The 15,701-nt window shown below is 38.2% G+C and overlaps 1 protein-coding gene across 1 annotated transcript in view; it reads right to left on the bottom strand.

Annotated features, from left to right (window-relative positions):
- Window positions 1–15,701, bottom strand: part of TMC5 (transmembrane channel like 5) — a 145,313-nt gene that overhangs the window by 18,137 nt on the left and 111,475 nt on the right. Inside the window, 6 exon segments of the mRNA XM_069095969.1 lie at window positions 1,808–1,941; window positions 2,112–2,187; window positions 3,374–3,469; window positions 8,348–8,445; window positions 11,030–11,108; window positions 13,703–13,854. Coding sequence (XP_068952070.1) covers window positions 1,808–1,941; window positions 2,112–2,187; window positions 3,374–3,469; window positions 8,348–8,445; window positions 11,030–11,108; window positions 13,703–13,854 — 635 coding nt within the window.

Genomic DNA, 15,701 nt, shown 5'->3' with positions numbered 1-15,701 from the left:
ACTTTGTGTGAGGTCTTTTACAACAAAGTAAAAGTTAAATAAAACTAATAATATAGTGATAGTGACCTCATCTGAAAGTGCATGCAACCTTTCACATCTATAGCCTCCTCCTTCTCTCTCTCTCTCTCTTATTTTTAAATTAACAGTCTATTTCCTCCACTTCCCACCTCCCACCCTACTGGGGCCGGGGGAAGAGGGAAACAAATAAATTTCTTGCAATCAATATGCATAGTCAAGCAAAATAAATTCCCCCAATGGCTTTACCACAAAATATTTATACTAGAGTCTGCATCCTAAATGACTCTCTATAATTGGTAGTACATTTCATCATCAGTCCTCTGGAATCAGGATGGTTACTGTAGTGATTGTAGTTCCAGTAGCTTTCAAAGTTTGTTTTTAGAGTGTTGTCATTGCATAAATTGTTCCTCTAGTTTTGCTCATTTCATTCTTCATTAGTTTATAAATGTCCATAAAATTGTTCATTTTTACAATATTGATGTTATAGTGTAAATTGCTTTTCTGCCCATACTTTTAAGAGTCTATTAAGGGTAAACATATAGATATGCCCCTAGGTCTAAGTACTTTTCCTATAGTAACCCCTCCCCACCCCACCTTCCCCCAGCTTCTATTTTAAGAAATTTTACTAATCCAATGTGAATAAACTAATAGGGTACTATGAACTTGACTGAAAGTAATTTAGTTCTAGAATTGCCAATTACCCTGGATTCACAAAACTGATTTCTCTTTCAACTTATTATTATTATCACTAATACTCACCTTTATGTTAGATGGCATTCACTTCACACTGCTGTGAAGTGGGTAGTAATAGTAATTTTATTCCCATTTTATAGATGAAGTAGCTGAGGCTCAGGGAAGTAAATAAAGTAACTTGCTTAAGGTCACACAACTAGTAAGCTAGATCACATTTAGTCTGATCTATTGGCCTTTTTCTTGAGTATATTCCATCCACTCTTGGGAGCACAGGAAAGAGAGAATAAAAATCATTCCCTGACTTGGCAACAGGATAGTTGAAGGATCTGGTAGCATCTGGGCTAAGAAGTTGTTAAAACATAGGTGCTGAAAGTTAATGTGGGTCATTTTTAGTTTTATCTGTTAATTAACAGATGAGGTAGGTTTCTCTTTCCTTCCCTATCCTTTAAAAAAAGGTTATGAACCTAGATCAAAGTGCTTAACATCTTAAGGAGGGGGAAGGGAAAAAATTTGGAACTTAAAATTTTTTAAAATTGGATGCTAAAAATTGTCTATACATCTAATTGGGAGAAAATATTATTTTAAAAAAATGTTATGAGGTTTATAACCTATACTGGATTACTTACCCTCTCTAGGAGAGGAAAGGGGAGAGGGAGGGATGGAATTTAAAACTCAAAACGTAAAAAAATTTTTTTTAATTGTTTTAACGTATAAATGGGAGGAAAAATAAAATATAATAAAAAATGTTATAAAAAGAAACTTGAAGTAGTGTATAGAGAGCTGGCCTCAGAGTCAGGAAAACCTGGGTTCAAGTCCTATTTCTGACACATCCTGGCAAATCACTTAACCTCTTAATGTTCCAGACCATTCTCTAAGACTTCAAGCTGTGCCAAAGCTAGAAGTTTCTTCACGGAGAGTCTCCTAAACGAATGACATCATGGGCTTGATTTTTAAAAAGCCACAGCTATTACTGAAATAGTTCAATGTTAGTTAATAAGGAAATAGCAGTATTGCTTAGACTGTCCCCGTTCACTCCCTCCCCAACTCTTCTGCAAATGGCATTTAAAACATCCATAGTCACAGAGTTGTCTCTTACCTCCAGACAGTGATGGCCAGGACACATAGCACCCCAGTAAAAGAAGGGAAAAACAGTAGGAAGATAAAAAGAGTCATCATCTGAGAGGCACGCCAGGCCTTGCTTGGAGGCTGACAGTTCATCATTAAGCTGATCTAAAGGAAGAGTGATCCAATGTCCCATCAATTTCATTATGTGCCTTTCAAATCTCAGCTTTTGGTTCCCCCTTGCCTCCCCTTCCCTCCACCCAATGCACAAATAGATGTAGTGTTGAGAGTAGCCTTTCCCTCCTTCATCTACAGAACTAAACCAAGATATCACTCACTCTTTTGACATAAAACGTGATGAAGAGTGTGATCATGTGGATGAAGGGTAGCAGAGGAGAGAAGAAAATGCCAATCCTGTAAAGAGAAAAATGGTCGTTATTTTCCCATAGTACATTCAATAATAGTAGTTAACATTTATATAGCACTTTAAGGTTTGCAAAATGCTTTATGTATATTATCTCATCTGAGCCTTGTAATAACCTATTATTTTCTATTATTATTTCCATTATGCAAATAAGGAAACAGGATCAGAAAGTTCGAATGACTTACTCAGGGTCATACAACTACTTAGTATCTGAGTTAGAATTTGAACCAAGATCTTTCTAACTTTCTCAAGGCCAGAAACCAAATCAGTAGGCAATTCCCATTTAGTAAAGAGTGTCTAAAATACCATATCAAAGTCATTAAAAAGGTGGGGGGGAGGCAGCTAGGTGGTTCAGTGAATAGGACATTGGCCCTGGAGTGAGGAAGACCTGAGTTCAAATTCAGCCTCAGACACTCGACACTTACTATGACCTTGGGCAAGTCACTTAACCCCAATTGCCTTGCCTTCCCCCCTCCCTCAAAAAAAGGAGAGGGGAGCAACCTCTAAGTGGTTCGAGATATCTAGTAGCAGTTCTACTTCATCTAGGAGCCAACTCCCTTCCCCCCAAAAAAAACAACCCACCACCTAGATTGTCTAGAATTACAATGTATGGGAAGCCTAGAGATGGGAAGATTTAGGGGAAACATGCTATCTATCATCTTCAAGTATCTGAAAAATTGTCATGTGGAAGAAGGATTATATTTGTACTTAGCATAGTGCCTAGAATATAATAGGTGCTTAATTAATGCTTGTTGAGTGATTGGGTGCGGGGGGGTTAGTGAGGTCTGGTCTCAGAGGACAGGACTAGGAGGAATGAGCAGAAAGTGCTAAAAGGAAGATTCTGATTTGGCATGAGGAAAAAAAATCTCAGCAATGAATGGACCCAATATAGATTGGGCTATCTTGGGAAATAACATCTCCAGAAGTTATTCAAATAGAGATTGGTTGAATATTTGTCAGAAACATAAAGTTCCAACTTCAGTTTGTACTAGATGACCTTTTGATTCTGAGAAGTTATGATCCATAAAACTCAGTAGAGATTCAATGATCTGATTTTGACATCACATTCCTCTAAGGCACGTATGGTGATGGGAATTCCACCGGATCTGATAAAGAGAGGCTGTTCTTGATCTAAGTGATGTCTCCCCCTAACACTACCCTCCCCCTCACACTTACCACAGCAGGGTCTGTGTATAGATTAGCTCCAAAACATTCCTGGCAATATCAAACTCGGGCACACCAAGGCTTTTAATGAATTTAGTCCCAATGATTCTGTAAAATGACATTGAATGTTAAAAATTGTCTATACATGTAATTGGGAAAAATATTATTTTTTTAAAAATGTTATGAGGTATATAACCTATATTGGATTACTTACCATCTTCAGGAGGGGAAAGAGGAGAGGGAAGGAGGGAAGGTGGAGTTTAAAAATAAAAACTTGAAAAAAAAGTTAAAAAATTATTTTGACACATAATTGGAAGGAAAAACAAAATATAATAAAAGTGTTATGAGAAGAAACTTGATGTAGTGTATAGAGAGTTAGCCTCAGAATCAGGAAAACCTGGGTTCAAGTCCTGTTTCTGACACATCCTGGCAAATAAAAAATTCAAAATCTACAAGAGTCCAGAAATCCCAAGAAGAAGAAAAAAAGATACCCAGTTATTTGTGCAGGATTACTTCAAAGAATTTGGAATAAAGGTGAAAAGTCCTGTGCAAATTAGTTGAACATGTATAATAGGGTATATGGAAGATATGTAATTTTGATGTTCTCTTATGTTAGAAGCAACATAGTGATAGAGTGTTGGACTTAAAAATCAAGAGTAACTGGATTTCCAATCCTGCCTCAGAGACTCATTAGGTCTATAATATCAGCCCCTAAGTAGTGCAGTGGTTAGGAAGGCCTGAGTTCAAATTCTGCCGCAGACACATTCTAGCTCTGTATAATCCTGGGAGAAGTTATTTAACCTCTGTCTTTCTCAACTATAAAATGAGGATATGATAGCACCGACCTCCCAGGGTTATTGTGTGGACCAAATGAGATAATATTTGTAAAGCACTTAGCACAGTGCCTGGTACCTAGTAGGTACTGTATAAATGTTTATTTGCTTCCTTCCTTTCCTGGAAAAGTCACTTAACCTCTCTGTGCCTCAGTTTCCTCATCTATAAAATGAGGGAATTGGATTAGATGGCCTCTGATGTCCCTCCAAACTCTAAAGCTTTGATACTAGGCTTATAAACACAGTGAAAGTATGACACTATTTTAAGGAAAAGACATTCTAAATTGTTAAGACAAAGTGCTTAAATGAAATGCTTTTTTAAAAAATTTTATTTTCCTAAGTTGGCTAAACATTTTCCTATTTAATTGGTAAATTCTTCCTCCCACCTCCAAACTTCCAGTTCAAAGACAGGATACTTTTTCCATAAATTCAGAGTAAGTGGTATTAGGTTCAATAGAATTTTCCTATGTTGGATGTCTTAAAATTTGTCACCAAGACCTAAAATATCAGAGTTTAAAATCTGGCAAGAATGTGTGCCTAGGAAGCTAGATAGATCTCTATCTTTTTAATGAAGCTCTGAGAGTCCTAGAAAAGGTCAAAGACCTATTTTTCTTAAAAATCTCTTTCATAGTACCACTGTACTATGCATTGTGTACTTTCCACATAACAAACATGTAATAAAAATGGTCAACAGAGACATTTTGTCTGATCTTCATATACATAATCAATCGAAATGCAAAACAGAGGTGAGTCTGGGTAGAACTAGACAAAGAAAATAATGTCAGGACTATAAATAATAGGTGTATGTGTACATACATGTATATATATGCATATATAATCCTTATATATAATTTATATGTATAACATATTATATATGTGTACATAAAGAGTTATAGTTAGTGGATGAATATTTACAAAAATATAAATTGACCAGATTAACAGAAGAGGAAAAAAAATACTTAACCCCATTTCAGAAAAAGAAATTCAACAAGCCATCAATGTACTCCCTAAGAAAAACTCTCCAGGGACAGATTGATTTACAGGTGAATTCTATCAAACATTTAAAGAACAAGTAATTTCAATACTATATAAAGTATTTGGGAAAATAGGCAAAGAAGAGTCCAACTAAATTTCTTTTTTTTTTCAGGGGGGTAGGCAGGGCAATTGGGGTTAAGTGACTATAGTAATCTACTGCTTGATAAACCCAAAGACTCCAGTTTCTGGGATAAGAACTCACTGTTTACCAAAAGCTGTTGGGAAAACTGGAAAATAGTATTGCAGAAACTGGGCATAGACCAACATCTTTCATGCTATGCCAAGATAAGGTCAAAATGGGTACATGATTTAGATATGAAGGCTAATACTATAAGCAAGGCGAGCACAGAATAGTTTACCTGTCAGATCTATGAAAATGGAAGAATTTATGACAAACAAGAGAGAGAATATTATGAAATGTAAAATGGATGATTTGATTACATTAAACTGAAAAGTTTTTGCACAAATAAAGCCAATACAATCAAGATTAGAAAGGGAAGCAGAAAGCTGGGAGAGAATTTTACAGCCAGTGTCTCTCATAAAATATATCTCTAAAATATATAGAGAATTGAGTCAAATTTATAAGCATACAAGTCATTCCCCAACTGATAAATGGTCAAAGGAAATGAATAGGCAGTTTTCAGAGGAAGAAATGAAAGCTATCTATGGGCATCTAAAAATGCTTTAAATCACTATTGATTAGAAAAATGCAAATCAAAACAACTTGAGGTACCACATCACATCTAACATGGCTAACATGACAAAACAGGAAAATGATAAATGTTGAAGAAGATGTGGGAAAATTGGAACACTAATGTATTGTTGGTGGAGTTATAAACTGATCCACCCATTCTGGAGAGCAATTTGGAACTATGCTATCAAACTGTGCATATCCTCTGACCCAGACCACTTCTAGGTCTGTATTCCAAAGATATCATAAAAATGGGAAAAGGACCCATGTGTACAAAAATATTTATAGCAGCTCTTTTTGTGGTGGTCAAGAGTTGGAAATCGAAGGGATGCCCATCAGTTGGGGAGTGGCTGAACAAGTTGTGGTATTTTAATGTAATAGAATACTACTGTGCTATACGAAATGATGAGCAGGAGGACTTCAGAAAAACCTGGAAACATTTATGTGAACTGATGCTGAGTGAGAGGAGCAGAACCAGGAGAACTTTGTATACAGTAACATCAACATTGTAGGATGACTGACTTTGATACACTTGGGTCTCAGCAATGCAGGGATCTAAGACAACTCCAAAAGACTCATGAAGGAAAATGTTTTTCACATCCAACGAGTCTGTCTATGGAGTCTGAATGTGGATCCAAGCATACTATTTACTCTCTTTCTTTTTTTGTTGTTGTTTCTTCTTTCTCATGGTTCCTCCCATTGGTTCTGAATTCTTCTTTGCAACATGACTAATGGGAAAATGTCTAATGTGAATATATATGTAGAGCCTATATCAGATTGCATACTGTCTTGGAGATGGGAGTGGGGAAGGAGGGGAAGAGAATTAAAAACTCAAAATCTTATGGAAGTCAATGTTGAAAGTGAAAAATAAATAAATTTTTTAAAAAGAATGAAAAAAAGAGTTATATCTTCCTATCTTGTAAAAGATAGGAAGACAAAAAAAAGACTTTTATCTTGTCCTATCAAAAGAACACAAATTAACATCCTTTGAAAATGGACGTGTTTTTGGCCCTATTACAAAGCTGGGATCACCATCTTACATTTGTAGAATCATTCCAAAGAGCTTTCCTTATCTATAATCTTATTTGAGCCTCATACCAAACCTATAAGGTAGGCAGGTTGGCATTATTATTTCCCATCAAGCCAAGAACTAAAATCTTATCTCCTGGCTGACAGTCCAGGACTGCTTTCCCCCCAACAATTCCACATTCTAGACTGGGATATTCTTCTTCTTTATCATAAGCAGATGGACATGAGCCCTTTCAGATACAAAATAAATTCAACATCTGACCTCCAGAGGTTGTCTTGGCCAGAGGTAGCAAACATTTGGGGCAATACTCCTGAGTTGGGTGGAACCAGATTAAAGTGTAAATGAGAAATATTTAACAAAATAAACAAAAATGCAATAGAACATAATGTTACTAGGTGGTTTTCTAAGTTAATATGTGGCCTGCAGTGATCCTTAGGTTAATGGCCCCCATTTCTATTTGAGTTTGATATCACTGGTCCTGGGCCAGTCCTTTACTACAAGTTCTACACCCTCTCTAGTTATATTGGATGTCTAGCAAGGGAGATAGTTCTTAATCTCCAAACTACAAACCTATTTGATGAATAGTGGCAGAGCATTGATTATGGTTTCACATTCCATCCATGAGGCTTATAAATTGTGTGACATTGGGTAAGTTGATTTACCTCCTGGGGTAAATCAATTTCCCTATCAATAAAATGAAAGCATTAGACTGGGCTTCTGAGATTGCTGCCTAGCCCTAAAGAGCATGATCCTATCAATCCTATAATTGATTAAAACCAGAATAAATATCTAACAACTAGGCTCTCTTGGGTGGAAAAATATACATATGCTTTTAAATTTGATCTGCATTGTAAACACTTTCTTAAGTCTAAATGATCAACAAAACAATAAGTCAAGTCCTAATTTGTAGAGAGAGCTGGTTTCTATGGTGTAAATCTTCATATTGAAAATGTATGGGGTGGCTAGGTGGCTCAGTGAATAGAGCACTGGACCTAGAGTCAGGGAGTTCAAATCTGGCCTCAGACACTTGACATTTACTAGCCATGTGACCTTGAGCAAATCACTTAACACCAACTGCCCTACCTTTTCCCCTCCAAAAAAAAAAGAAAAGAAAATTTAACAATTGAATCTGAAAGTCAGTCAGAGCTGTCCAAGCATACCAATGACTGAAACAAACTTCCTGTGGTGATGCAAAGGGTTATGAAATAAATTAAGTAGGAAAAAATAAGCAAATGTGTTTAACTAAGAAGGGAGGGAAAAAAAAACAAAAGGGAAATGTAAAGATTTTGAACAGTGTGTGCTTTTAAGAGTGTAAGGAAGCAGTTACTTCCTGATACATTTCTGTACAAAAGGTTTCCATTTCCCTCCCCCATTTCCAACAAGAGACACAGATTTACCTTCTCAAAAACTCCCCCAAAATCGAGTCAAATATAGTAAACAAAAAATTCATCACGAGGAGTCGGTAGATATCCTGGCCAACCTGTGTTTCCCAGCACTAAAAAGCAAACAAAGAGACAATGTGTTCAGTAATGTACTCCCAAATTGCCCTTTTCTGACACAAAGACCAATATTCACAGCCTCACAGTATCCCAATATTCAGGAGAATTGAGGAGAAAGTGAGGTTTGTTTTCAGTGGCCTTCCACTCTCTTCTGGTCTTTCCTCTTTCCAATACTCCATATGCCATTCTTCCCCAGCCCAGGCCTGCCCTCCTCAGCAGTACCCCATGCTCCAAAATTATCTCTGTTCTCCTCTACCCCTAATCATATATAACTTACCTGTTTCGTGGCCTATCAATTACATTTGGGCCTTGTTTTCTGTAACTAAATGGAGCTGAGGTGTGCAGATAAAAGCTCCCGGATGTACATTTTTGACATGAGGCCTTTGTCACATCAACTCAGAGTAAGGTGAGAATTTCAGGAAGGTCTTTCTAGGGTGTTCCCATCCATACCTTCCCTACCTGCCTTCTATATCTACTCTTAAGGCCTTCAAGGAAATAAAGGCCTCTCTTCTTTCAGGACAATATGACAACAAACATAACCTATACACCCAGAAAAGCACTGTCCGTTCAGCAATAGTCACCTTGACAGGTCATGCACTTATTCCATTGTTTAAAATACATGAGGAATAAAGTACTTCCTTAGGACCTGTCCTGAGAGTCTGTGGCATATTATTTTATAGAATCTTCAAGCCTGGCAAATCTGTGTCTTTTGAGATTGTATTAGCTATTTTTTTTAACAGCCAAAAGCTCTCAGGAGCTAAATTTGTTAAATACTCTAGAATAAAAGCAAGAATCACAGATAGTTTACTACAGCAGCAAATAGAATAGTCTAGCCCTGTAAGACTAACATTCTTCTGACCTACATAATTTGCATTTACTCAGAGTTTGCCTTAGACTAATTTTGTCTTGTATGTTAAGTGAACTCCCTTACTTCCCTGTGATTTCAGGCACTGGTTCCTTCTGCCTTTCTGTAGCTGTCCCCGTTGTTGGCCTAAGTACTCTCAGATCCAACTTGACTCAGGATTATGTATTCTCAGATGACTATCATTCAACCTTTATCCCTCCAACTCTTGCTGCAATCCTTGTTGACATAAGCTTATAGCTTATCTATTTATCGGTCGGTCTGTCTATCTCTATCTATCTATCTATCTGTAGATATGTAAAGTATAGCTATCATATATATCTACTTTGAAAGGGACAGCTCTCATCTGAGTATACAAGTGTGTTTGTTTAAAAAAAAATCCTGTCATTAATTTGTAGTCATCTCATAGTTTGAGATGAGGAGGAAGACAGAGGGTGAAGACACTTGATAAACTAGTTCCAATGACACAGTTCAGTACAGGGAGCTCCAAAATGGCCTAGGGTAGATAATCTACTTTGGAAAATTATACAAGTCCCTGAGCTCACTTTCTTCCCCCGGACAAGCCAAAATGCCTGCTTCAATAATACCTCTCCAGAAAAAGAGGAATGAAAAATGAAACTCCAATCAAGTGTGAGCAGCTCTGGGGTAAGGTGTGGAAAGAATATTGATCCAATAACTAAGTGGTTAAAATTAATTTAGGAGACTATGAGCAAATTATCTATGCTGGTTTTTTTTAGCTTGAGTTAGGCTAGATTATTGAAAATTGATGGCAATCCAATGAGAGAAGTCTAAACAAAAATATTTCCTTGGGTTGACTTGGAATGAGGAAGATTAGAGGAAAGAAGAGAAGAGAGTTCTCTTTCAATAGGTTGACCATCTTATTGGGGCTATTAGTTGAGGCAACTCACCTTCTTTCTAGAACTGTGCTGACCTCCTGCCACATTCTGAATGATCTGTTCTCTTCCCTGATAATGTTACATTTTTTGAGGGGAGAGGGGAGAAGGCAGGGCAATTGGGGTTAAGTGACTTGCCCAAGGCCACAGAGCTAGTAAGTGTCAAGTGTCTGAGGCCGGATTTGAATTCAGGTCCTCCTGACTCCAGGGCCAGTGTTCTATTCACTGCGCCACCTAGCAGTCCCTTGATAATGTTACATTTGCTTCTAGAAACTCATTGTCAAAGGGAAGACTTAGAAACAGAACTGCACATATTCTCTCTCCTCCTCTTCCCTTGTTGACTTTCCTAGCTCCATTCTCAGCTAAAGTCCTAAGTCTTTCTCTATGCCTCTTTTTTTTTTGGAAGACAATTGGGGTTAAGTGACTTGCCAAAGGTCACACAGCTAGTTTTTGTGTTAAGTGTCTGAGGCCGTATTTGAACTCTGGACCTCCTGACTCCAGGGCTGGTGCTCTATTCACTGCACCACCTAGCCGCCCCTATTCTCTATGCCTCTTAATGTTAATGTCTTCATTCCCTCTCAGGTTATCTCCAACTTATCTTGTGTATAACTTGTTTCTACATAGTTCTTTGCATGTTACCTCTCCCATTAGACTGTGAGTTCCTTGAAAGCAGAGACTCTTTTTGCCATTTTTTGTATTCTCATCTCCTAGCACAGTGTCTACCACTAAGAAGGTACTTAATAAATGCTGGGAGGTTCATTTCCTGCCTCCTCATCAAAGGCTTAAGAGCAAGACACAAAATCAATCTGAAGTCTGAAATCTCACCTCTTGATTGGATACTGCTATTGAGTTGAGCCAGTAATAACAAAGAATCCCAATGATGGATATTTTCAGAAAGATATTCCTAAATGACAAAATAGAAAGCAATCATTTTATCACTTTTGAAACACATTCATGGGGGCAGTTAGGTGGCACAGTGAATACAGCACTGGCCCTGAAGTCAGGAGGACCTGAGTTCAAATCCGACCTTTAAGACACTTGACATTTAACTAGCTATGTGATCTTGGGCAAGTCACTCAACCCCAACTACCTTGCCTTCCCCATTGAAAAAGAAATGAAAGAAACATGCTCATATCCCCCTTTCTCCACTCTCAGGGCTGGGCCAATACTCTAATGGTTCATTTATCTCACTGTTACCTCTAGTTAGAGGTATTCCCTCTATAAAGTTCACCTACCTCTTTGCAAGTAGTAGGTGCTTAATCAATATTGGCTCACTATTAGCCTAAAATACATAGGACTCTTTCAACAAACAGATAAATTGTAAATGTATGATGACATGTACAATAACAATAACTTTTTTGTGTTCTCTGGCTTAACTGTTTTGGGAAGTATATTTTGCTTTGGGTTTGTGTGTTGATATTTGTCTGCTGTATTAAAATAAAACTTACCAATAAAAATTTGTCAAACCTTTTTTTTTTTTTTGCTTTTTGGAGGGGGAAAGGTAGGACAACTGGGGTTAAGTGACTTGACCAAGGTCACATGGCTAGGGTTTTTTTTTTTTTGGGGGGGGGGGCAATTGGGTTTAAGTAACTTGCCCAAGTTCACACGGCTAGGTTACATGGCTAGTGTTTAAAGGTGTCTGGGGTTGGATTTGAACTCAGGTCCTCCTGACTCCAAGGCCGGCACTCTATTCACTGCTCTACCTAGCTACTCCTATTTGTCAAATCTTAAAAAAAAAAAAGGAGAATTCTGAGAACTTTGGGGGAAAGGGGCACCTTTCCAAATGATTTTTGACCTAAGGAAGTCACCAAATTTTGGCAAACAGCTAACAGAAATAGAATATTAAAGTAAACTGAAGGAGCTAAAGCCTTGGGTCACCTCCATGTGATTTCACCTAAGTACTCTGGGTCTGAATGCTCCATTTTTCCACAGTTCTAACAGGACAATGGCCATTGTATTGTACCAATAGTCTAAAGTAGTGATGTTAGGAAGCCAGTACTGACAGGTTGGGCAATTTCTAGTTTCTCTGCCCTTGGAGAGATGAAAGGGACAAGAAACCTGGATCTTATGAGTAAGAAAGAAAGGCTACACAATCTGAAAACCACTATCAGTGAATGAAAGGCAGCATGGAACACCACAGATCCCATCTCTAACATTTAGTGGCTGTGACCCAGCAATTCAACCTCTCAGGGTCTTAGGCAAAATTCTAAAACTATATTAAGTTTCTGAACAGATGTTGGTCTTTATTGATAGTAGGAATTTCTCTATTAAGAGTTCCTAATATCACAAAAATCATAGATCCAGCAAAAAAAAAAAGAAAGATGGAACAATTGTGAAACTTTAACAGGTAGGAAGAAAGTAGAATAATCCTGAGACTTCTCAATTCCCACCTTGGTTGTTTAGTCAGTTAAGACTAACTCCCCATGGCCACATTTGGGGTTTTCTTGGCAAAGATACTGGAGTGGTTTGTCATTTCCTTCTCCAATTTATTTTACGGATGAGGAAACTGAGGTAAATGGGGTTTAAGGACTTGCCCAGGGTCACACAGCTAGTACATGTCTGAAGTCACATTTGAACTCAGGAAGATGAGTCTTCTGACTTCAGTCTGGGAACTCTACCTACTGTACCATATAACTGCCTCTGTTCCTACAAGGTTGTAATCTAGATGGGGCCTGCTCTATCAGTATGATTCAAGGCAAATTAATTCCAGTATACCTACAGCTAAATTATAATAATAATAATAATAATAATAATAATAATAATAGCTCTTTGGCTTCTCTCCATTACCCCACTCTTCCAATACCCCTAGCAAATTCTTCATTTTCTTTCTATTAGGAAGAAAGGAAACAAGTACTATGTGCCAAACACTAAGTGATTTACAAATATTGTCCTTTGATCCTTGAAACTCTGGGAGGTAGGTGCTATTATGATTACCATTTTATTGTTGAGGAAACTGAGGCAACAGAGGGTAAGTGATGTACTTGTCCAACACAGCTAAATATCTGCAATTGGATTTGAACTCAGGTCTCCACTTCATATCTCACTGCCTCATTTAGAGATTACAGTCAGGTGGTTAGGTAGTCAACCTAAGAGGTCTTCTCTTCAGTACTGAAGAAGAGGGCAAATATCTCTATATCCCAAAGAATCTAGGGACCTATTCTAGAAAAATGGGGTGGGAGCGGGGTTCATCATCATTTACCAAGGCCCATTTTTCCATACTTCAAGAAAAGTAAGATCAGGTGGCACAGTGAATAGAGTACTGGCCCTGGAGTCAGGAGGAGCAGAGTTCAAATCTGGCCTCAGACACTTACTGACTGTGTGATCTCAGGCAACTCACTTGACCCCAATTGCCCTGCCTTGCCTCCTCCAAAAAAGAAAAAAAAAAGAAAAGCAAGATCATAATGGATGAGAGACCTGAGATCATCCCCCAGTCCTCCCCTCCACCCCCCTCAATGTAAGCAGTATCTTCAAGCAGAAAGGTAGGAAGCTGTGACATACCTGGTAATGATAACTAAGACCTCATGTCGAGGAATTTCAAATTTTTCCACCAACCCAAAGGAGGAGTAAAATATTGGTATAAAGAGATTGATGCAACACACCAGGAAAGGTAGCAATAAAGTGGCTGCTTGGCTTTTGTTTTCTTTCAGAAACTGTGGCCAGAAAAGGAAAAAACATCAAGAAATGAATCAATCAGAGATTCCCTCAGTCGAGTCTTATTATGGCAAAGCAACAAGAAAAAGCAGCCTAGTCAATCTGCACTTCTTCCTGCCCACCACCCAAGTCACTAGTTGGAGTAAGAAAGTCCCCCCAGAGACTAAATCCTAGGAAATGCTAACATTTATATAATTGCTTAAAGTTTACAAAGCACTTAATTTATTTTATCCCATTTGATCCTCATAATAGCCTTATGAGGTAAGAACTATAATTATCCTCAGTTTTACAGAAGGGGAAATGGAGGCAAGTCATTAGACTTACCTCCTTCCTTTACCAGAGCTCTAAGGGAATATGTGGAGAAGAGAGCAGGAAGCAGGAGGAGAAAACCAGAGCCTGGGAAAGATGCCCAAAGCCTCGCAGGACTCTAAATCACGGTAAACATTGTCATTGTGAAAGGGCTGCTGGGGAAGCCCATCTAAGGGGTGCCTGGACGCACCCTAGACACACACCTATGATAAAACCTGTAGCAGTGATTAATGATTCGTACCTATAGGCCTGTTATTTGTCCTTCATTTCAAAGAGGACCAATGACATCATGAGTGATGTCCTGATTTGACTTGCATGTGAATTGGATTTAAGTGAGGCAGAGTTGTACAGAGTTCTCAGCCTTACTCTCTTCTCCTGGGTCATCCAATCCAGTGGCAAGACAAAAGTCAAATGGACTGGTGGGGATGCAGTAGATGATCTTCAGAGCTTTCTTGGCAGAGATACTGGAGTGGTTTGCCATTTCCTTCTCCAGCTCATTTTACAGATGAGGAAACTGAGGCAAACAGGGTTAAGTGACTTGCCCAGGGTAACACAACTACAATGTGTTTGAGGCTAGATTTGAACTCATGAAGAGGAGTCTTTCCAGTTCCACGCTCAGTACTCTGTCCTATGCCACCTAGCTGTCCCATTCTACGTTTAGGGAGTGCTAATTATTAAGTTCTTCCTGGCATCAAATCAAAATGCGTCTCTCTGTGAACAACATTGTTCACAGTTCTGCCCTCTGGGAGCCGTGAAGTCATAGGGCTAGAAGGAACCTTAGAGGTCATCAAGCCCCATCTCTTCAAATGAACAGAACCAGGAGAACATTGTACACAGGAACAGCAATAATGTTTGATGATCGATTGAGAATGACTTATCTACTCTTAGCAATACAATGATGTGAGACAATTCTGAAGGACTCATGATGAAAAATTCTATCCACCTCCTGAGATGGTGTATGAATTCAGATTGAAGCATACTTTAAAATTTGTCTTTATTATTTTCTTTTTGATCTGTATTTTCTTTTGCAACATGGCTAATATGGAAATGTTTTGCATGACTACACATGTACAATCTATATTAAATTGTTTGCCTTCTCTTTTTTTTTATTTTTAAAGGGGGGAAGGCAAGGCAATTGGGGTTAAGTGACTTGCTCAAGGTCACCACAGCTAGTAAGTGTGTCAATGTCTGAGGCCAAATCTAAACTCAGCTCCTTCCAACTCCAGGGTGGGTGCTCTATTCACTGTGCCACCTAGCTGCCCCCAATTGTTTGCCTTCTCAAGGAGGGGAAGAGAGGAAGAGTGGGAGAGAATTCAGAACTCAATTTTTTTTACTGTTAAAATTTTTTGTTGACATGTAATTGAGAAAAAACAAAATAAAATAAAGATTTTAAAGTCCTATCTCATTTTATAGAGGAGGAAAGTGAGGCACAGAGATGTTAAATGATTTATTCAGGGTCACAAAGCTAATAGGTATCTGAAACAGGATCTGAATCCAGCCTTTCCTGATTCCTGGGGGGCATAGCTAGATAGAGCAC

Source organism: Petaurus breviceps, unplaced genomic scaffold (assembly GCF_028583685.1).
Source record: "Petaurus breviceps papuanus isolate PSGF00001 unplaced genomic scaffold, PetGlider_PUasm1.0 229, whole genome shotgun sequence".
NCBI lineage: Eukaryota > Metazoa > Chordata > Mammalia > Diprotodontia > Petauridae > Petaurus > Petaurus breviceps.
Note: the sequence above shows the minus strand (reverse complement) of the source record. Positions and strands in the feature narration are given on the sequence as shown.